The sequence below is a fragment of the Pteropus alecto genome, unplaced genomic scaffold (genome assembly GCF_000325575.1).
Source record: "Pteropus alecto unplaced genomic scaffold, ASM32557v1 scaffold20, whole genome shotgun sequence".
Lineage (NCBI taxonomy): Eukaryota > Metazoa > Chordata > Mammalia > Chiroptera > Pteropodidae > Pteropus > Pteropus alecto.
In genome coordinates, this window is record NW_006436298.1 from 9,879,942 (window position 1) to 9,904,426 (window position 24,485).

General features: G+C 41.1%; 1 protein-coding gene across 3 annotated transcripts in view; it reads right to left on the reverse strand.

The window, feature by feature from the left end:
• Nucleotides 1-2,905: 2,905 nt before the first annotated feature.
• GCNT4 (glucosaminyl (N-acetyl) transferase 4, core 2) overlaps nucleotides 2,906-24,485 on the reverse strand; it is a 26,745-nt gene continuing 5,165 nt past the window's right edge. For all 3 annotated transcript variants that reach the window (XM_006913145.2, XM_006913146.3, XM_025047840.1), the window contains exon 2: nucleotides 2,906-7,347. In XM_006913145.2, the coding sequence (XP_006913207.1) occupies nucleotides 5,982-7,346 (1,365 nt within the window). In that variant the 5' untranslated portion in view covers nucleotide 7,347 and the 3' untranslated portion in view covers nucleotides 2,906-5,981. The remainder of the gene's footprint in view (nucleotides 7,348-24,485) is intronic.

A 24,485-nucleotide genomic window follows, 5' to 3' on the forward strand; every position in this document is an offset into this window, starting at 1 on the left:
AATGGCTTGAAATAGTGAAGAGTTAGGATGATATGGCTGTGTTTCATTTCAATGTTTAAAAATTTTTTAGGACTGTCACATTGAAATACTCATGAAAAATTCTGTCTGGGTAGAGTCTGTCTCACCAGCATATATTTCGTTCAGTAGAATTAACACATAGGTCTGAATTTGAGACTTCATCACTGTAATTTCAGGTTAACTGTACTCTCCAAATTCATTTATTTTATTACATTTTATAAAATAGTTCCAAATAAGGCAGCAATTTGGTTGAAAATAATTTTAGGGGGACTTGTAGTTATGGAAATGTATCAACTTTAGTCACTTTAGAAAATATCGATAGCCAACAGTATAGAGAGAGCATATAGGGCAGAGCATCTAAAATATTTCTGAACTTCTCATCACAGCATTTTACCATCTGAAGGTATGTACACTTATTGCAATATTTGTTGCTTTCCAAATGCTAACTTGGCTTAATGTTTACAATGTTAAAGAAATAATTTAACATTGAACAGCATAGGCCTCACCTGGGAACTTGTTAGAGATGCAAATTTTCCTGCTCCTCCACCAAACATAAGAAAGTGGGGGATAGAGGGAACAATCTGTGTGTTTAACAAGCCCTCTAGCTGATTCTGATGCAAACTAAAGTTTGAAAGCCATTGTTCTAAAAAAACATTGTAAAAGTTAGGGATCGTGTTCCACTCTTAGTAACAGAACTGAGATAACAGTAAAGTGTATGTCAGGTTTTTTTCTCCCATAAAAGACTGGAGGCAAGTGGTTTTGGATGATTCAGCTGTCATATTTTTATTCTATCCTTGCCATATAACTTGCATCCTCATGGCTTTAAAATAGTTGCTGAAATTCAGGCTATTACAAACACATTCCAGGCAGCAGGAGAGAGGAAGGTGGGTGGAAGTCAAGCTAGGTAAGCCACCTTTTGAGTGCATCCTCAGATGCCCCACCCAATGACTTCTGCTTTTTCTCTTTTGCCACCCCTAGCTGAAAGCAAGGCTGGGAATTAATAGTTGGTCATATTGCTCCTCAAAATAAAACCACAGAAGCCAGGGAGAATGGATACTAGAAGGAACTTTAGATCCTTCCTGGAATGAAGTCAGTCATCAAAGTTAAACCTTTCGGAATATTCCGAAAGAGCTCTTCACAAACATACATTAAAACACCTTTGATCTGTTAGAAGAATGGCTACATCAGAAAGGCCATTTATCAGAATAAATAAATACAATTTATTTCACATAGGTTGAGACTGTGGTTGATTTACACCAAGTGTCCTACATAATTCTTTGAGTGAGTGATTTGTAACATATATGAAAAGCAATCAGTAAAAAAAATAGTAATGGTAAAATTAAAAATCCGTTCTCTTCAGGATCCCTCTCTTGGAAATGCATCATAAGGAAGTGATTCCAGGAAAGGAGAAACTTTGTGGATAAAACTTTTCACAACATTGTTATTTATGACAGCCAAAAAAAAATGTAGCTTACAATCCAAATGTTCCACAGTAAAGGAAAGGCTGAGTGAATTATGGTATGACCATTAGATAGCCATAAAGATCATGTAGCAACACAGGAATGGTTTCATCAGGATGTTAGAATTATGAATACACATTGTTTCTGTTTAAATTGTCTTTATTGTTCTATAAGAAACAAACAATAGCAGCAACAAAAAAGTAATAAATTTACCCAAGTCATCGACCATGATTTTCCTTCAGATTCTTTTCTATTTGTCTTCTGTATGATTCAGTGCCAAAGTGTTCCTAGAAAGGATGGTGCTGCTCCATGTGAAGGCCATACCTGAGGTCAGGTGAATAGTCTTCCTGCGATTTTTAAACAGCCGCCTAAGTTGACACACTGATCACCTGTCTCTGAAGCAAAGCTTAAGCTGTTTGTCATGCATCATCATAGGAACATTTTTTTCAGTAGTAGGAACACATTTGCAATCACCGACTGACTCTCTCTTGCCAGGGTTTCTTCATAATCAGTTTCATGAATCTAGAAGCCAGTAGTCCCAGTTTAGATGTATCTTTATAGACATCGAAAGGAATAAAAAGATATGAAACTGCTTATCCAGGAATCAAGTCTGAGTCTTTAATATCATGCTGCATACCAACCCGCCCTACCAATGCCACTACCAAAAAAAGTCCATATTCTTCCATGAGATCATTGTGGATGTGCTTGGTTGTCCAGCTTGGTAAGAGCTAGAACTAACCTTAGATTAAGAGCAGATGTTAATTTTTTTTATGTTGAAGATTCCTAAAATGCCTTACTCCTTGATCTTGCCAGCCAGGGAGGCTGGTGGCTGTCATGGCTTTAGAAAGGATGAAAGGAGAAAACTGACCAGGGGATTTTTCAGAGTGGTAGTGTGGGGATCAGCGATGCCAAATATTCACCAGCGTGGTAGAGCTGGGAAAGGTGATGTTTTCCAGGACAGAGGGCAGCTCTTCAGGTATTACCCACCAACCGAGTCTGAAGACATGGGTGGAGTCAGGGTCCTTGTGTCCACAGGGCTCACAACCAAGGCAGGTGTCCTGGTGTGGGGAGACGGAGGCTGGGTTTTCCAAGGATCGAGGATAGCTCAGCCTACGCTATTAAAAACGAACTTCCGTAATGTAATCAAGCAAACAAGAATATTTATCTAGATAATTAATCTTAGAGGAGAGACCAACCTGAAGGAGAATGAAGGCAGGGAAATCCTAGAAGATTCTTTGAGACTTTGCCAAATTAAACAACTCATGTTCGTGTGCCTATATTCTGTGAATAGTAAATACACCGAATTTCTTTTGCTCGGAAGTGAAATTAACTGTGCTCTTCAAATACTGGGCAAGTGTCATAAACAGAAAGAGTCTTCGTGGGGAACCGACACAACCAGAGAAAAGAAACATCATAAATTTCAGGAGTTTGGTTTTTGGAGCATATTTTATTTTACAGTAGTGGAGAATTAACATCTAGTAGCAGCAAACATAAAAATGCAATATCAATCTATCTAAAACTTATATAATGGGAAATTGTCTTTTGAAAATGATAAAACACACACACATACACAGCAGGAGACTTAGAGACCAGTTGATAAGAAAATTTTAAAAAATCAAAACTCTCATTCCATCATCATCAATAAGGAAAACAGTTATAACGATCATAGGGTAACATTCACTTTACATCCCCAGAGAAGACTGTCATTTCATAGCCTATATATAAAACATTCACACTCTGGAAAGCAAGAGAAATTTTCAGATTTAACTCTACAAATTTAAATATTTATATATATTTCACTTAAAAAAAACCAAAATATTAAGAACAGCAGCAACACTGTATTATAATATTACAGCAGTTTGTTCAGATAATATGTGTGTGTATATTTATGTATATATATACACATATACACACACACATTATATATAGAATTGGTAGCTCTTTCATTATTAATATTATCTAATACAATTCGCAAATACCAAGGTCCTGGGCTCATCGCCAAATAACTTAAGAGTCTAGATTCGATACATACTATGCAGAAAATAATTATGAAACACAGACTGCAGAACATTCTCCAGACCAGAGGTAATCATACCAAAAGTTTTAGGGGAGGATCAGTTTGAAAGGCATGCAGGGAATCTGCAGGATTCTCAAGGCAAAAGCGTGTTCTGACCAGCTCCCTGGAAAGTTAGGAATTGAATCCTGAGACATGTGTTTGTTAATGGAGAAAAGAAAGCACTGCCGCCTCTTCATGGTTCCATGTTTCATTTGGACATGGCGTTAAACTGATTAACAACTGAGAAATTTCTCAGGAAACAAGAGGTAGAATCATTTCTCACCAGGAAGCAAGACACAGGAACAAGAGGCTGACATTTATTTTTCAGCCTTTGCATTTACTCTGACAACCAAAGGCTAAACACCAAGACTTCACCTTGCATGTTTAAGCCTGGATGACAGGAAAAGTACTTCAACCCCTATTCCCGCTCTAAGTCACGGGACTAAATTCTTAATCTTGATAGTTTAGAAATAACCCCGAGACGTGGTGACGGGAGTTTCTTCAGACCTGGATTCGGTTACAGAAGTTGCCCCTGCATTTGTAGCTTTTTAAAATCTTTTGAAGGTTTTTCAGAAAAGATAAATGGTTAAGTCTCACAACGGAGTTGGATCTACAGTAACGTTGCTCTCTAACATTTCAACAGTTTGTTGCCTTTTTCATATACTATTTCAATTGAGTCTCACAATAAACTTGCGAGGAAGCCAGGATAGACAACCAAGTACTCGTTTCAAAGACCAGTAATAGGCTCATAGACCAAAGTGACAGCTTGTCACGGTCATACACACTAATGAACTGGTGAGGATGTTCTGTAGAACTCAGCTCGAATAGTCACTTCTTTTTTAAGAACAGGGACTTGATAATAGCTGTTTTCTGAAAAATGAAGTCATTTGAAGCGGGCAGGGAAAAGAAAGGAAGAAAACGGAGCTCAGGAGAAGAGCGAGGTGGTGCTGCTTGGCAGTTAGCATCACAAACGTTAAAACAAGCTGAGTTCGTTTCCTAGACGTTTAGAACACAGACATTTAAAAAAATACTTAAATACTTCAGTCTTCCAAATAGTCTCACACTGGCCTTGATTACTGCACCTTTACATAGTTCCTGAGGCTGACATTGAAACATAAGATCACCAAGAAATTTTTACATGAGTTCCACGATTTCCTAAGAAACATAATAATGTTATAGTCTGTTCTCAGAACCCTGCTCCTGCCCCATTTCATCTCCAACCCAACATAGTTACATTAAAATCTGTGTATATTTGACTCATTTGGTAGTTTTATAAGGTGTAGGTTTTACAAAACATCTTTCATCAATATTCTTGCTATGTCCTTAGGAAAATTAGCTTCTTCTCTCTGGATCTAAGCTGAGAAGAAGACTGCAATGAATGTAGAGTTTCATAATTTTAAGTTTGGGTTCCACTTGGACAGTTGCTGGAGAAGAAATTTTTTTTAAATGACCATAATAATTAATTTATAAAGCTGTCATATTTCACATAACCTTTTCAAGAAAATTCAGTGACTCTTAGCTTGGTAGTTCCATAAAACAAAATTATACTAATTCCATTGTAAAGAAACTTACATATAATGATAATCTATGAACTGGAAGACTTAACTTCCATGTTCTGGAGTATAACCAGTTCTCATTTTTAATCAGTAAATGTGTTTTAAAGAAACAGGTGAATTAAAAAGGAGGCCATCATGACACATTGTGTAACATGATGCAAAAATTATACAAATCCTTTTGTTCCTCTTCAGGCACCACCTATCCCAATCCCTCTAGACATTCCCACTGCTTCCCTAACATTCAGACATTATGAATGCCCCACTCACAGAGTCTGCCGACCCTGAACTGAATGAATGAGGCACCAGAAGGTAAATTATGCTTTGGCAGGGAGGAAATCGAACTTTGAACTCTTCTGAGGTAGTGGAGTCTCTCCTTCTAATATTCTAATGGTTAGAGAAAATCAAGGGAGTTGAATTAAAAGACAAGTGGAGTGTTGGTCACTGTACTTCAATGCTATTCTGAAATGGGTGGTTTATATGGGTGATTACCACACACTCCAAACCTTCTTCAGTAGGATCCTGATTGTTATGTGCAGAAGATATTGAGGTTGCCGTATGAGTATGGTCCCTTGAGGCATTGTATAGCTCATTAAAACTTGGATTTAATTGCTACACATCTCTAAAGAAGTGCCTGGCATACAATAGGAGCTCAATAAATAACCGATGACTGTTTAAGTTCTCTGATTTAGCTCAGTGAGATTACAGGCAAAAACAAACAGAAGTACCCAACCAAATGCAGGCTGTCACCAAAGGCTGGGTCACTTTTTCCTACATGTGGAATTTTAGACACCTTTCAAACATGAGAAGGTGAAGCTCAGATGGCGCTGGACATGGTATAGCACACGACTCCACATTAACTCCGTTTGTCACCTTATTCCCATCATGATTTTATCATGATGTGACTGTGAGATTTTCATCCATAAATAACTTTCCTGAAGATAATGTGATCCACTCTCTCTGTTGTTCTTCAAGCTTTTCTGCCAAGCATTTAATCAAGACAGGATCCACCTTAGAATCAAATTTATTAGCAAACCAATGTCCATCTTGTAGAAGCCACCTTAATTCTGCTGCTCCATAGATACACACACTTCGGAGGTGAGAGCCAGTACAACTGGGATAGAAAAGGCCTTCATAATAACTCCACTTGACAAGGCGGGTCTTACTCTGCAGGTCAGACACATCCTGGGCTGATCTAGAAATCTCCCCAGGTATTCCTGGTACCCGAATTAAGGTAGCCCAGAAATGCTCATCAGGCGAGTATGTATCTTCAGACCAGGCAAAAAAGTCTTTAACAAGGGAGTTGTTGAAAACATATTTAACAAATGCTCGACTTAAAACAAAATAAGCACTGCCAACAAATATCTCAATGTTATGAGGTGGGGCTTCTTTGGAGATGTTTGTCTTTATTGGTAGCTTCATATATTCATAAGGCACCTGTCTGAGTTCATGGCGATAAGTGAATCTTTCCATTTTACTGTTAGGGGGTTTCACTGTCTCTAACATATTTGCTCCATTGAGTTTCTTCAGCTCTAACACTAATTCAAAGTTTGACTTCAAAGGAAAGTCTTGCCCACACAGGTTGATAACATACTTCCATTGGACTGAAGACTTGAGAAGGTCTGACAAGCAATTTAAATCAGCTTGGAGTCTGGAAATGTGGGCATATTGCACAGTCTCTACTTTGGAAGCAATGAAAATATTGGAGAAGCACTTAGCTAAATTGTTCATGGCAACTTTGAAGGTGTCGGGTGACTTATGGTCATAATGGATGCAGTAAATATTGTGCTGGTTATATATAGCATGAATTAGCCTTTCAACCATAATTGCATCTTTGTGAACAACCAAAGAATAGGCTATTGGGAAGCTTTTCTCTTCCTGTGAAACAAGCTTTTGAGGATACCTTCTTAGGGTCTGATAAATGTCACAATCACTGGTCATTGCCACAACATCATCATCATCCAAGTCGATGATGTCTCTTCTTCTTATTTCCAGAGTCTTGCCAATTTCCAAAGGCTCCTGTTCATAGACTCTCAAACAGTTAACTTCATATGTGACTTCATCCTTAACATGAGTGTATCTGTTCCTTACAAAGGGGGAGGTACTTAGGGAGTACTCAACCAAGTAAATGTCTTTTTGAGGGAAGAGGAGTCTTCCTATGTTTAGAAGCTTCACCAGGGAGAGCAGCCACAGGGTTAAAAACAGGATGAAAACTTTCTGCTGTAGGGTGTATTTAAAACAACATCTGAATATCTTCATTCTGTAAGAGGCAAAAGGAATAATTCAGTTGAAGCATTAAGAGAAAATTAGTTCAGTTCAGCCAAAGTCCACTGGGCACCTATCACATGTCAGGTAGAATGCTGGGCCCAAAGATGACTAAAGCAAGGTTCTCATCCTTGAGAGAATCCAGAAATAAGGAAATGGAACTGTGTAGAATGGAGGTATTTTGTGGCAATCTGTGTTAACTATACCTAATTCTGAGAGACGTTGGTTACCAAATAGAATGGAAAATAATGTAAACTTCTAAAAGACAGGTACTAAGTATCTTATACTGTTTGTATTTCGGTTTAGCACATTTGGGGAGGCAGTATTCTGGTTTGGGCAAAGGTCTAGAGAAATGGATGGCATTAAGAGGGCCTTAGAGATGCAAATAGCCTACCTGAGATGAAAAGGAATATCCATCTTGATTCTACCTTCGGAGCCTGATTAGATCTATGTCTGAAGTCAGATGAGGAAGCCCAGTGAATCTCATTGCTGTAGACTGAATGTTTGTGTCCCCCTAAGATTCATACGTTGACACCAAATCTCCAGTGTGATGGTAGTGGGAGGTGGGGCCTTTGGGTGGTGACTAGGTCATGGGGGTGGAGCCCTCATAGATGAGATCAGTACCCTTATAAGAAGAGACCTCAGAGAGCTCTCTTGTCCTTCCCACCAGTGTGAGGAAGCAGCAAGATATGAGCAGTGTGCACCTGGTAGAGAGCCTTCCCCAGAATCTCATTATACTGATCTCAGACTTCCAGCCTTCAGAATAGTGAGAAATAAATTTCTGTTGTTTACTAGCCGCCCTGTCTGTGGCATTTTGTTAACAGCAGTCTGCATGGACTAAGACACCCTCCTTCAGAAATAAGAGCAGTGGCAGACACTCAAATGAGCAATAGCAGGTAATAGAGACTGTAAAATTTTGTACAGATTATACAAATTTGGTAAACCGGCACATTTCTTCGTTTTTTACTTTATTAGCTCCTTTTCCTCACAGGGGTTAGCAATTTAGCCCTTAAAATGAAAAGAATGTGACTCTCATTGAGGTTGAGTGTGGGGTAAAAACTACCTCGGGGGCAGTTAGGCCATATCTGTCAGATTTAAGTGTACCTATCCAAAAGGGCTCACGTGTGTGCAGAGAAGGTATGTGCACAAGAAGGTTCCCTGTAGTGTTATTTGTTCAGGCTAAAGACTGAAAAGAGTAAAAACATTCTTCATCAGGGGATTGATTAATTACATCCACACTGTGAAAAAGCCTAAGACAAATCTGCATGTGCCCATAGGGAATGATCTTCACAATTTATTGTGAAATAGAAATAAGCAAAATGCAGAACTGTGTATAGTGTGCTCACAGATATGTCAAAAAAGACTATACACAAAAGTGTCCACACATAAAAAGCACATGTTGGCAAAACTTTTCTTTCTCTGTCACAACTATTCAACAATGTAGTGGGAATCAGCCACAGGATAATGTACAAGTGGGTGGGCATGGCTGTGTTCCAACGAAACTTTATTTACAAAAACAGAACACTGGCTGGATCTGGCCCATGGGCCGGTATTTCCAGAAGGATGTTGTACAGACATGACACTGGGAACAGAAGTTGCTTTGCAGGGCAGGGGAGAAAGGGCTGAAGATTAGGGTCCTGGGTAGGAAGGGGATTTACTTATCACTGAATATCTGTTTGTATTATTTGAACTTAAAAAACGATCATATTACTTTATTAACTAAAAGCAGGCTAACAAAGGAGAGGGCATAGATGTGCTTATTTGAGGAGCAGCAGGAAGACGGGATCCAGGGAATATCACCCCAAGGCTGGAGGACAAGAAGGCTGGCCGAGCTCCCGGGGCTGTTTCAAGGAGTTCCAAATAAGGAAACTGGTAAGGTCAGAGGAGCTCAGATGCAATTTCCTAACACATCTCAATAAATCTTAAATGAGAATGTATACCAATTTTCTTAGAGAGAATTAGCAAGAAATTTGAACCTGATTTATTTTTGAAGATTGTGTAAAGCAATTAAAAAGCTCTGCTGGGAATGACATACCTTCATTCACCTTCACTTGAATCACTCTCCCTTAAAGAATGACACCACGTGAACAGTGAGCTGTTCAGTAAAATCCGTGTCCTCTCCGGCCACATCTTATTCTCTCTTCTGAGAGTTTCCCCCAGGGTCCTGTCCTCAGCTCAATGCTCTTTTCACACGTACTCTTCCTGGGTCTCTGGATTTCAACTTCCACATGTACATTGCCAACACATTTATCTCTAGCCCTCACCTCTCACCCAAGCTTCCGGAGTGAACATCCAATTGTTTGATGGACATCTTCACTAGATACCCTACAGGCACTCAACCTCAGTGGGTCCAAAACTGAACTTGGCATCTTCACCTCTTTGGTACTTTTGCCTCGATTTATGGTGAGACTATCCACTCAAGGACCCCAGCTCGAAACTTGAGAGCCATTTAACGCTTCCAATTCCCTCACACATACATTAACAAATCACCTCACAGATACCCCTCAAATCCATCCCTTCTCCATCCCCAACTCCAGGTCAGACAACGTCTTTGCTGAATTGGAACCCAGATAAAAATAATTCCAATCATGCTCATGGCTCTGAGTCCCCCGTCAGGTCTCAGGTTCCTGTATCCCCGAAGCAAACTGTATAGGGTTCCATCCACTCAGGCTCAAGGCCAAAGTCCCTGCCAGTTGTTAGAAAGTATGAGAAAACCGAGTCCCGAGGCACAAAGCAACACAAACTACAACCCCAGCAGCCTGAGCACACGTTTAGAACTAGGAGTCGTGATGAAATAAACTTAGATTAATCAATCCCAAATCAACCAATCTGTCTCATCATTGTCCTAATTCATGGTAATTAGGCATAAATAGGGAGCAGCTTACATTAACGGCTAGAACTAGAATGAATCTCAGCCTAAGTAATGTTTTGCTTTTTCTTTCCTCACTTCATTGGTCCATGGAATCTCTAATTAGCATCAGTTAACAGTGTACCACAGTGGTAAAATGAAAAGACTTCACATTTCTAAAGAGGTTTACAAAGTCTTCCAGAGCTGTTACGTCATTTATGATGTACCATTTAACTATCATCCTCACACTTTTCTAAAAAGCCAAAGGCTGGCTGCCTGTCCCGCCAGCCTTTACCAGAGCCTCCTCTGTACGGCTTGCCCTGCCCTTCCTGGGACTGCCTGGAGCACACACTTCCTGACTCCAGCCTGGTACCTGGAGGGTCTGAGTGGAGACAGGAGGACATGGCTGCCTGCCCCAAGAGGGAAGGTCATAGGGCACCCAGAAGAAAGAGGTAGCAGGCACCCTGTGCGAAGTCCCATGGGAAGTGGCTCTGGGTCCCATGTCTGAGCTTCACCAGCCATGGATGAGAGTTCATTTTAAAGGAAGAAGGGGAGGTAATCAGACAACCCAGGCACCTCGCTTTTGATCCTCCTCCTTCCACCCTGGCATCTTTAAGGGGGACACCCTGTCTATATGTGGGTCAGTCTTTGACATCAGGGGAAAGAAGCAGCCCTCCGATACTACCCTGTCCCAAGTCAAAGTAAAACCCCTTCTCAGAAGTGCCTTTGACTGAAAGCATTCCTTTCCCAAGTTAGAAGATGTGAAGGTGCAAGCCCTTTGGTGTGAATGAGCTGCTGTCAGACCCTGAAAAGGGCTGTTGGCCTCTTCCCAGCTGTGGTGAGGAGTCAGCAGGTTATTCCCAGGCTCTAACACCTGCAGGAGGTTAGAGATACAGTTCCCCAACACTGCTCCACTTTTTTGGGACAGAATCTCTCTGTGACACCCATGGCCCCACCCAGCTGGGTCTGCAGTCTGTTTAGGGAATGCCCAGCAGCAGTCCAGCCTCCAGAGGCCAGAAGCTGCAGGTAACAGTAAGCTGGGGCAGGCACCTGCCCATTGCGGCACCGCCTCTCTTCCTCGCCACCTGTAGCTGGGCCTGTGAAAACCCCAAGATGCCAGGTTTGGAGGGAGGGGGAAGAGCTCCTGGGGCCTGATCCAGGTCTGACTACAGTTGGCTGGGCTAACTCTCCACCATTCCATACTATATCATATCATAAGGCTGGCAGTTACTCTGGCCTCATAGTTCTTAGGAGAGTATGGCAGCAAAGCCATCTTCTGCAAACACTCCACCCTGGTTTTTTCTCTCTTAAAGGCTCTTGGGCAGGAAACAGGCAGGTGTTTTGCTGCCAGGAAGTAGTCTTATAATTACATTACATAATTTCCCACCCATAAGAGAAGGGGTATTTCCCCGCCCACCTGTCCAGACAGAGAAGGAAGCCCAGTCTGCTGTGCAGTTTACCACCACATGAATACAAGTTCCTAGTCATGATGGCAGATCTGAGAAGAAAATAATAGCAAGGTTTGATCACTAGAACTGCATATGAAATAAGGTCTATTTGGATAATTCAATACAAACTCAACAGGAATGTTGAATGAAGCCTTTCTTCCAAACCATTGTTTGTCCCCGGCCCTTCCAGGTGCTGTTTACAGCCTTAAAGGAAACAGCAGGCACACAAAGGTACATCCAGCTAAGTGGTTATAATTGCATTCTGGGCTAAATGGCCACAGCCATTAGCAGTTCCTCAATGAACTCTCCTTAAGTCGGCAATTTTGAAATCCAGGGCTGTCAACCGAGTACACGCTTCCTTTCCCAGGGAAGAAAGGGGATGGCAAATCACAAATGGGAGAAAGGAGACTGGGAGAAAAGTACCGAATAAGGTTTAGCTTAGGTACCAAGAATGAGGGACCCACTGTCCATATTTGCTGATTAGGTGGCCTCGGCCTCCTCCAGTCCCCTCCCTCTTCTAGTGCCTCTCTGCACATCTGCAGTTCTTTCCAGTAGCTACCACAGGTAGAGGGGGCGCTTGGAAGCGAGGAAAGACAGTGCGAGTGTGGGCTTCAGGATGCCCCAGCCCTGAGCTTGAATCCCTGCAGAAACAGTAGCCATAAGACCGATCAGACTAAACTCTGAAGCCCAGTTTTCTCATCTCTAAATGGGAATTAGAAACCCCCTCCCTAGCTGCTGTGAGGGTTCAGGAGGCTGTCTGTGAAGGCGGTCACTCCACAAAGGTGCTCAGCGCACATGAACAGGCCTTTTCTTTCCCATGTGCCCAGCTTGCCTGGCTCCAAACCTTGGGGTTTTCCCAGTGCATCCATTACATAGGGCATGCTGATTTTTGTACTTTTGTTTTGTTTTTATGAAAAGAATCCACTAGATAATTTTATGCAAACAACATTAAGGAAGTAACCAACCTTCACTCTTCTGACCATAGTGGGAGGTGGAAACATTTTAAGGAAGGAGAAAGCTGCAGAGAGTCAAGGCCTTGCTCAGGGTCTGGGTGGGAAAAGGGGAAGCCACATGTGATCCTGCAAGGGCCGGGGCATCAGCTCACGGGCAGCCCCTGCGCCCGGCTCAGGAACGGCCCATCAAGCACCCGGACCCTGGACAAGTCCCTCAACTTTTCCACATCTCTGTATCCTCACCGGTAATAGGACGTTAATGACCTACCCCAGGGATTTGAGGGCTAAATGAGGTGATGCATGCAAAGTGCTTTAGCCCTGTCTAGATCATGACTGCCTGATAACTGCCGGCTGTGGTTTCATCCCATCCCTATCCTCATCCTCATCACCATCATCTCCACCCTCAAGTCGTGCTGCTACTTCTCCTCAGGGGTAAGCTTTTTTTTTTTAAAAAAAGATCTTGCTCAGACTTGTGGCTTACAGCCTTATTTTTCCACCTACCTCCTATTTCCCCCCAAAGTCTTGACATAAATTCAGTATTTTAGGGTTAGTGCCAGAACGCCTCCATGTAATGCGCTTTATTAACCTAATAATATCATGATTATAAATGTAGACGCATTCGATAAGAATTGCTACTATGGTCACTGTTCTAAATACTCTGCATGTAAGAACCCAGTACCCTCAACAGATCAACGAGGAAGGTACCACTTTTATTCCTCTTTTACAGGACAGTAAATTGAGGCATGAGGAGAATAAGAAATTGCCCAGCACTAAAGGGCTACAAAGTGCTTTAGTGGGACCTTGAACCCAGAGAGTCTTGCTCCCGAGATGCACTCTTAACCCTCTAGGCAATACTTTCTCATGAAATATAAAGAAAAAATACTCCATATTTCCCACAATAGTTTTAGTCCTTGACTAAAATTTCTCTTTATTATGTCTTACGTCTTAAAGCTGGAACAGAAATGAACAGCAAATCATGTTTGAAGTCCTGAGCCCTTTCACCTCTTTTAAGGGATTATTTACTTGGAGAATCAACTTAGAGGAAAGCTGGATGAAAAACACAGTCCAGTCTTGCGGTCAGAGGCTCGGGCCAACCCACGTGCTAATGAAGAGATGAGTCAGTCTTCCAGCCCATGGAGGCCATTAAGGGAAAAAGAAAGCTAGCTCATCCTAAGAAATTCTGCCATCAGTTACTCTTGTCTCATATCCTGTCACTGATGTGACTCACTTGTTCTTGCACTGACCAGTGACACGATTTGGGCTCTCTGAGAATCACCAATTATTTTAGAAAACTTTCTGGGTGAAGTCTCTCTGTGTGGAAACTAGTCCCTTTGTGGGCCACCTTTAACTTTTTCAGCTTTGTACCATTTTATGGCACTGTGAAAAATAGGAATTGAAGAGTTTATTGATTTTGAAATGTCAAGATTTTGTTTCTTGCTCATCTTATAGAGGAGAATCAGCACTTAAGAACACTGATAGAAAGATGAGCTCACTAAAAAAAATTCCTCATCCAGTTGAATAAGCAAAGGTCCTTCTACGGTATGTAGCAACTTGATTTCAATAAAGCTATTGATTCTCTTTGATGACGTGCTCATCAACAAACCCAGAGAAAGTTTTGGTGTAAGACCATGAGTGGGAGGATGACTCAACTGAGATGAACTTCCTCAACACCCGCACAGCACCTGAAGAGTCTGCAAAGGAACAGGAAGGCGGCAGGTTTCTTTGCCCAGATGATGTTACGTTCTCATTGTCCGTCCTAGATTGCGACGGCAAGTAATTATCAGACTGTGAGCAGGAAACTTAGATTGCGACGGCAAGTAATTATCAGACTGTGAGCAGGAAACGGTAAGCAGGCAAAACACAAGCAAGGCGTGGCTGGGTCAGTGAGACAATACAAATTGAGAACAAGCAGTCCTCAAATAATAAGAGGAGACAGTCTCCAAAAGGAAAAAGAAAAGGGTTTCCAGTCCCTGTTTATAAAAGTAAACACTCATTAAATTAAAAAAAGAAAAAATCAGAAAGTCAAAAAAATCTAAAGAGAAAAATAAAGCTCCCCAGTAATTCCACCGTCTGGTAATGACATTCTGTGGACAGTGTGTCCTTCCAGATTGTTTACAATAAACACGCCTTTTTTGGCTTCCTTTTAAACAAAAAGCACCATCTTATCTGTTCCTTTCATTTCACAAAATACCATGAATGAGTCCTATTGTACACTGAGTCTGTAAATTCTTAGAAAGTAAACGATTTCTAAGAGGTCAACATACTTTTCCATAGGAAAAAAAAAAACAACAACATTTAAATAGAATTTACTTTTCTGGGCCTCCTCTAACAAAGCTTAATTAATTGACTCACAATTCCTGAAGAAGCCTAGGAGAAAAATCCTAATATTGACAAGGACTTTAATGCTGATCGAGTCCAAATTCCTCCTTCTCTAAATGGAGAAACAGAGACCTATCTAGCCACCATCTAACACCAGTCCATTCTTGTGATCCTGGGAACATTTCACCATTACATACATGTTTGCACATCCAAGTGCTCCCCCACGAAGGACTGGACAGAGGGAAGACCTCTCCTCCCCAAAGCCAGGCCCCTCGTGGTGGCATTCACTTCAGCCTGGGTCCACTGCCCCCTTCACTGAGACCATTCTGGTCAAAGTCAACAAAAATCTTCATGGTTCCCAGAATCTCTGGACACATACCTGTCACTTCCTAATGGCCTATACTGAGCACTAGTACTGTTTGCATTATCTTATTTATTCCATTCAGTGAACCTATGAGGTAGGTACTATCCTTATCCCCATTTTTCAGATTAGGAAATTGAGTCTTAAAGCATAAGAAGCCAGTATGTGTAGGAGCCAGGATTTTCAACTGTGGCCCAATTTCAGAGCCTACACTTTTAACCACAATGGGAAGTTGCCTCTTCAATCTCTTAACAATAGCAGAACCCTGGTGGTTCTATACCCAAAATATATTTCAAATCCACCCACTTCTCTACACAGGAACCGCTGTAATCCAAGCCAGTGCAAACTCTTGCCTGAAGATGAAATCACCTCCTCGCTAGCTTCTCTTGCTTCTTTCTAATCCATTCTCTGTACTGTAGCCAAAAGAATATTTAAATACATAAATCAGATCATTCTCCCTCCCTAGTCCCACTCTCTACACTTAAAACTCTTCACTGGGGTTTCATTGCACTTAGAATAAAATCAGAAATCCTTTCCATGGCCACAGGGCCCAGCCAGCCCCATTCTCTGTCCTAACTTCATCTTACTCTGTGCTTTCTATTGCTTGTTACATTCTAAAGTTCCTGCCTCAGGACCTTTGCACTGCTGTCTCTATGTTTAGACAATTTCCTCCTGGATCCTGGCCTTACTGGCCCCTCCACATCCCTCAAGTTGTAGAAGAAATATTTTTTCTTGGGGTTCTCTCTGATCCCCATTCTTAAATCTCGTTCCTGACTATCACGGCCCTTGTTTTCTTCTAAGAACTTATCACAGTGGCTGTCATTTTGTTAATGTGTTTATTTCTGTCTCCTGGACAGGCTTGTACATGCTCTACTCCCAGTCCCACATACATACCTACCTAGCATAGGGAAGTCATTCAGTGGGACAAAGTCAGAAGACGCAAGTTCTAGTTTCAGCTCTGCTATCAGAAATTCCTGAGGCAGTCCTGGGAAGTCATCTAATATTGGGCAAGTCTTTATTTCCCATGTATTAAGTGGGATAATGGTTTTTCTATCCTACAGTGCCATTATGAAGGTCCTGGGACACAGTGCATGTGACAGGTCTATGGGGAAAAGAAAACAAACAACTTTGGTATGCACATGTTGGGTACTAGGACCTCTACGAGAGAATGGCTTCTTGGGAAAATTGGGAAAGAGGAGATATGTTGTGGTTTAGTTTTATTTTTCTAAAATAGTACATGCATTATTCCTTCATTCTGACATGCTCTTTATTTCTTATTTGTTTTTCGCTATTTGATAACATTCTTTTTTGTTAATGTCTGTTGTATCCTGTTTTAGATTTTGAAAGATGGGAAGATAGTGACTCTAGTTAAACTTTAGAGTCCTCCTGCCCCAGTCTCAATAGCTTATGAAAGATTGACAGTCAAATAATTCCTTTAAAAGACATGCAAAAAGAGTAAATGCAACTAGTTCTGTGCAGAGTTATGATCAGCTAAATAACTTCTGAAACCCTACGCATTGCAGAAACGATAAACCTTTCCCCTAAGTTCAGTATCTTTAGGGGCAGTTCTTTTTCAGATAGTGCAAAACTGCAATGACTTGTTCTAGCATCCCCGTTTGGGCAAGCTTTCCCTAGGGACGTAGCAAATGAGGCAGTATGAAGATTCCGCTGCAATGCAAGTACACAAACATACCCTCCCTCACATAGGGCCTCTGCCAGCACTCCGCTGCTCAGATCATATGTCAAGTTAAAAGTGCCTCAGCTCAGGAAAGCACAAGGTCCTTCATCACCTGCAGAACATTCACAAGTGAAGCTTTCTGTGGCGGCAGCGTGCTTCAGTTTATAAGTACAAAGACCACAGTCATCACCTTTCTTAAACAAAGGTCAACCTTACCTGCAAGATTTGAGAATGGACATCGGAATGAAAATACTGGGCATGAATATCAGTCTCTCAATCACCTTTTAAGATTATAATTCTTCCAGCTAGTAGCATCGCTAAAGCCTCTCAGGTTTGGGGAGATTTACGAGGCCATGTAAGGTCACGTGTGAAACAAGCAATTCGTACCAGGATGTGTTTACCAGGTGGTGGTACTCCAGGTCATCAGAAATCTGGGCTGCAGCAATGGAGCAAAAAAATGTGCAGAATTCAGCCAGCTTTTTATGATCACACCAATTAGAGAAAACCAACTTGATTCTGAACTTTGTTGCATCTGCTCCACAGGGCAAATATCGAAAGCTGACTTTGGCCAGTATGTTGGGCAAAGATACGTGGCTAAGAGATCTTTAGCAGAAAGTCTAAAGGGCCAGACATAATATTGCTGAATGGAAAGTTTTCATTTTGTAACAATATGAGACCCTCATCAAGTTGCAAAACATTTCCTGTATTTTCTTACAGGAAAAATAAAGTGAGGACGGATTTCAAAAATACTTATGGCCTTCATATTTTAGCTCAGATGAAAACGGCTTAAATAAAATGTTTCCTCCTTTTTAGATACAAAAGATTATAGCAAAGGGGTTAATTTATGTACTCGATCTTGGCCTCTCGAGCTTTATAAACAGTGTGGTTACATTTTTTTCTTAGGTTTTCCTCTTCTCTGCCTTCCACACTTAGCTGGATATAATATAGAACTGAAATACATTTTATGTTCCAAATTTAAAATGTAGGTTGAGAATATTTTGTTTTCTTTTTCTATAAGAAGGAAAATTGAAGTGTGAAACACTTATGTACATTTTTTAAAATGCATGCTTAATACACTAGAATAAAAAAATTTTTCCCCACCTAAGGTCTATATGGCATGATTTTTTCATCTCAGAAATTTCTGGAAGCACTTATTTGGCTAATTCCTATGTGGCTAATTCCACGTTTTATACTGGCCAAAATTAATTTCTCAAAGGTTATGTAGTAGCTGAAGAGGTACAGTAACTGACTTGTATGTGGACATTTAAAGTAGAATCTCTAATGTCCATAATTACAACACAGAGGCAGCACAGGATAAATAGCTGTGAATCTTGGCAGAAATGGCTTAAGGCCAGGCCACATGCTCCATGAGTGGATCAGACACATTCAGTTTTAAATCCTCAGAAGAGCTCCTTTGTTTGTTTTCTGTTCTGCTGATATGGCGGGGAGCTGAGCTGGAGACTTCAATATGCTTCTGCACTTCCACTACACTATTCGAGACTGGCAACTCTGGCATGATGTCACAATTTAGGAAAGATCTGTGTTTCCTGGTTTAAAATGCCCCTCTAAAAGCTTCCCGCCCCACCCCCAGCCTCCATTATAGAGGAGAAATCACTGAAATATAATGTGGGTTATCTAGGAAAGCTCTTTAAAGGAACCCGATTGCGGGGGACGTATGCTGTTTTGTTATCTTTTTCTGCTTGAACACTGACATGATGGCTGGCATTGTAGTAGCCATCTTGGGACCATGAAGAACAGGCAAAGACAATATCAGAGACCTTAGTCCCGAAATCCTCAAACCACTGAACCAGCGGCAAGAACACCCACTCTGCCTTCTTGCTATATGAGAAAAATAAACCCTTATATATTTAAGCAACTTTGCAAAGATGTACTTTGAAAGACAACCCTCTGAAAAGGGTAATGCTTCACACACACACACACACACACACACACACACACACACACACACACACTTAAGCTTAAATTTAAATCAGGCTAAAGTGTCTACTCACACAACAGCACAAGCTGGTATATAGCCAAGTGCAAAACTATGAGTTGAATAATGCTGAACCTCTCATTCATCTGTATTTAGAGGTAGCTGGAGGCTTCAGGGAAACACCTGAAGGAAGATTTACTAAATTAACTCCAATGCTGGCATGAACTGTGCCACCTGCTCACCAAGCTTCAGGTAAGCACTACTCAGTTTACGGGACACCTCCTCTTGTCTGGCTCTGGCCATAAGCAGGGGGTAGGCCACACAATTTCTAAAAGTCACCTTGCAGGCCGGCTGCCTTCTTGAGAGCTTGTTTTGTAACAAGCTTGTTACAAATCAAGAAAAAGATAGTGAATCACACTGAGTAGCTCTGAGTCACTCTTGACCCTTGCCTACCTGCCCGACCCGACCCGCTGCTTCTCCTCCCTGCTGCACACTTACCTCCCCATCCCCCATCTAATGCTCCTGCTCCGCCTATGTGTACAATATAACCGACTTGGAATTTAAAGCCAATGGTTCTGAATTTAAGTCCGACTGCACTAACAAGCTGTCACTAATCTAGTTAGCCCTCTGCCTCCTCGTCTGTGATAGAGGGCCCAGGGCCCTGACTCATGTGGACACTGACAACAGAGCTCACACATGGGTACTTCCTGGCAGGAAGGTCAGACTGGCACACCAGCTGCATGATGGTAACTGATGGAAAGCATGCAAACCAGCACCAGAGAAGGAGCACCGAGAATCACAGAGCAGGGGCTGTTCTGCAAACAGGGAATGGACTTTGTCCTCAGTATGCCGCACCGGCTCCCGCACCTAGAGACTACCTCCCAGAGGCAGCAGTGGTGTGGAGGGAGGGAGGGGGCTCCATCAGGCAGGATGATGCAGAAGCCCCATTAAAGTCTTCCGCATCCTCACAGTCAAGAGGGGATCAGATGGGTGCCCACTGTCCTATCCTTAGAAATTTTTGTAGGTTTGAAATTTTTCAAATTAAAAGTTTTATTATTATTATTAGTAGTAGTAGTAGTAGTAGTAGTAGTAGTAGTATTTTTAGAGGGCACAATAGGGGTAACCGGGAGTGGGCAGGACTAAAAGACTTTGAAAGTCCCTGCCTCATATTAGGGTTTAGGCAATTCATTCTTAGCAGCATGGTTTTAAATGCCTTTTTAAGTCTGGTGTCATTGCTGTCTTCTTGCTAGAATATACTTTCTGAGTATTACCTGCTGAGTTCTTTTGTTATAAAAATAACTTTTCTTTTGTTGTTCCATATTTATGAATGAGTTGATGATCATAAAAACATTTTTTTCTATCATTTTATTGTGGTAAAATATATATAACAAAATTTACCATTTCGACCATTTTTAAGTGTACATTCAGTGGCATTAAGTACATTCACACTGTTGTGCAGCCATTGCCACTATCCATCTACGGAACTTTTTCATTTTCCCCAGCTGAAATTCAGCACTCATTACACACTAACTCCCATTTCTCCCCTCCTCCCAGCTCCTGGCAACCACCATTCTACTTTCTCTTCCTATGGATTTGACTATTCTAGGAACCTCATATAGGAGAAATACAATATTTGTCCTTTCATAACTGGCTTATTTCATTTAACACAATGTCTTCAAGTTTCATCCATTTTCTTCCTTTTTAAAGCTGAATAATATTCTTCTGTATGTATATACCACAGTTTGTTTATCCATTTGTCTGTCAGTGGACACTTGAATTGATTGCTCCCATCTTTTGGCTAATGTGAATAAAGCTGCTATGGACATAGATATATAAATATCTGTTCGCCATCCTGCTTTCACTTCTTTTGTGTATAGATCATATATGTGTGTGTACATATATATATATATATATATACCTTTACTCTCATATATACTACTTATATACCCCTTCGATTAGTTGCTCATCCATCCAGCAAACATTATTTGTGTGCCAAACATGTGGCAGGCAGGCACTGTGCTAGATTCTGGGCAGATACAGCTAAAAACTGTGCTGCCTAGAGGAATACAGAGAAATAAATAGTGAGGTCTTGGGTGATTTGATAACACAATCGAGAAATTCCAGTTATTTTGTTACATTTAAATTTTATTGTCCTTTCTCAGAAAAGGTAAGTCACTAGCTAGCATTTGGAAGTATTTCTTTTATTCAGGGATTTTCTTGCCATAGTGTTATTTTACGTTCCTCCTTTCTTAGGATCTCTCCTCTGGTTCCCCATCCCTTCCTGCAGCTCCACAGTCTTCATATCTTCCTATTATTTTTTTTCACTTCTACCTTGTGTGTCATCTCACTTCTCTCTCCCCACCCATCTGAGAGTAGGTAGGGCAGGGTGGTTGCCTGAAAAGGCTAAATGAAGAGAGAACCTGGTGGAAGGTGATGCTGGCCTCTCTTTGCCACACCCAGGTGGAATGCAGGTGTTTGGGGCGGGATGTGGGTGTGTGGAGAAAGGACACATGAGGGCAAATATTGCAAATATGCTGCAGTGACGCAGAAGAGCAGAAGAAGGAAGAGAAAAGGAACCTTGGCAAGCTCAGAAGCTGTGCCTTGTTCTTCTCGGTCCTGGGCACAAGTGCCCACTCTGTGCTACAGTCTGAACAAGCTGCTCTGCCGTGGGTGGTCCGGATCTAGTACGTGACCAGGAGAAACGCCAGGGTTTGCAGAGCCTCTGGAAACAGGTCCAATCTAATCAAGAGCAGGGAGGCCGACTATCCAGTTTGAGCACAGCCAGGAAGCCCTCCTCCAAAGGGAAAACCTAGTCTATTTCCCCCTGATCTACATTAGGGTGAAAAGCAGGAGAATGAAAGCAACCAAAGAAGTACCACATATTCATGGAGGTTGACTTGAGATTACAAAGAGCTCCATTAGCATCGGGCACTTTTCTCTTACTTGCCGCAGTAAGGGTAAGGGAGAACATCCCATCAAAAGAGGTTTTGTAGCATCTTGGAGGAGGAAATCAGGCCTCGATTTTTTTGGAGATTTCTGTGGTATGGTTTAAGGCTGGTCTTTCATTGCAGGGGGAGGGAGGAGGAAGAGATATTGAGGAGGATTGAATAAGGATTGTGAATATCAGTGTAGGGTTCCAGGCACTGCTTCATGCTCTAGCAAGCACAGCTAAAAGCATTCTTGCCATAAAGTTGTTTTGCTTTTGCCTTTAATTTTTTTTGTGCAATTATATTATCTAATGGTACTCCTTTAAGAATCATGTATGACAGACAAACAACGGATATAGGAAAAGATGCTCAACCTCACCAGCTATAAGGGAAATACAAATGAAAACCGTAAGATACCGCCTTATACCTGTTAGAATGGCTATTATCAAGAAGACAAGAAATAAGCACTAGAGGGGATGTGGACAAAGGAAACTCTTGTACACTGTTGGTGGGAATGTGAATTGGTGCAGCTCCTAAGGAAAACAGTATGGAGGTTCCTCAAAAAATTAAGAAAAGAGCTACCATGACCCAGCAATCCTTCTTCTGGGTATCTGCCTGAAATATGGGAAAACACTTATTTGTAATGGATATGTGTACCCGTATGCTCATTGTAGCCTTATTCACAATAGTCAAGGCATGGAAACAACCAAAGTATCTGACGGATGATTGGACAAAGATGATGTGGTACATATATACAACAGAATACTACTTAGCAATAAAATTAATGAAATAGTGTAATTTGCAACAAATGGATGGATCTTGAAAGTATCATGCTAAGTGAAATGAATCAGATGGAAAAGGCCAAGAACCACATAACTTCACTCATGTGGGATATAAAACTGAAAGCAACAAATAAACAAAACAAACAAACTCATAAGCACAGACAACAGTTTGATGATTACCAGAGGGAAAGAAAAGAGGGTGAGGAGGATGAAGAGGGTAAAGGGGAACAAATATACAATGATGGAAGGAGACTGGACTCTGGGTGGTAGCAAACAATGCAGTAGACAGATATTACATTATAGAATTGTACACCAGAAACTTATATAATGTTATTAATCAATGTTACCCCAATAAATTTAATTTAAAAGTTCTAAAGATTAAAAAAGAGTCATGTATGAGCAAAATTTTGTATTTGGACTTGAGCACAAAACTCTTGGGTAATAGAGCTTAGGGGTAGGAGGTGGCAGTGAAGCAAAGAGAATCGACGAGGCATAATTTTTACTTCCTATTATTTTGAAATTTCTGAATTCCCCTTCATGCGACTGTAGATAAGTTAAAACTTACCTTTGTGTCACCTACAAAAAAAAAAAAATTAGCTGGCGGTATAAATATAAGAGGGAGAGGGAAATAATCATCACAAACAGGTCCTGACCGTGTGCTACACATGACTGTCCTGTGAGAGACACTAAGGATGGAGTGAGAAAACACGGCCCTACTTGGAGAAGCAGTGTGAGGGGGAGCTTTAGAACAGCCGTAATTTCAGTCCAAGCCATGATGGGACCAATGACAATTATTCTGATGTTAGCTCCACAAGGATTGCAATGGATGCCAAGTTTTTAAGCCTCATAAACTATGGGGATGCCCTCTAGCAAAAATACTCATATCATTATTAATTCCTTGGGCCAGGACATCAGCGGCCAAGGCAGAGGACAAAAAGGTTTCTACAAAAAAGAACAGAAATAGGACCCAAACAGATCTGGACAGACTTGGATCTAGTGAGATGAACTTTAACAGAGATAGACTAACACTTAGGTCCAAGAAACTGACTGCCCTCATACCAGATGGAAAAATGTGGTTTAACAGGAGCATCTGTAGAGACAGTTCAGTGTTTTGACTGACTATATTTAGGAAGAGTCAGTTTGGTATGAAACCGCCAGAAGATTTCTTTTTTTTTAATGACAGCCAAACCAAACCCAAAACCAAACCAGTTTGGTTCTGGACAGCGTGAGACCCACTGAGCTGTAGAACGTGAGAGCCTAAAGGGATCTTAGAAAGCATTTCCACCAGTTTAGACCTTGAAACGGAGGAAGAGATGGGTTTTTGTCTGGATACAACTCTATGAGGATACTGACTGACAGAAGTTAAGCAGCACAGTGAGAAGCTGGTGACCACAAGAGGGAAATGGAAAGTTAGGACCAAATAAGTGAAAATTCAAGGGGAACCAGAACTGGCTTCAAATATTAAAACACAGTTTGCTGAGTTCAGATGTCCTGATTCAGCAGATCTGGTGGTCTCTGAATTTGCATTTCACAGGAGCAAATAAATAACTTCCAAGTGACCACACTTTGAGAGACACGGCTCTAAGTAACAAAATCATAGTTTAAAAAATATATACATATTCTAAGATTTTACTAAGATACAATGGTTTATTTCCCAGTAAGTCCAAACTAGAGAGAATTTATTGATTTTAAAACCCCACACATTGGTATTTAAGATTATGCTTAAAATTTCATACGGCTTGACAGAAGTTCCACCTTTACTATCTGACCCTTTGAGTTTCTTATTAGTTCAGCTTCATAAAGCAGACTTCTGTTTCTGCTTCTGCTTCATTTTCTGGCATTTTATAAAATAGGTGGTTTCCCTTTAGTCTTCTACTTTTC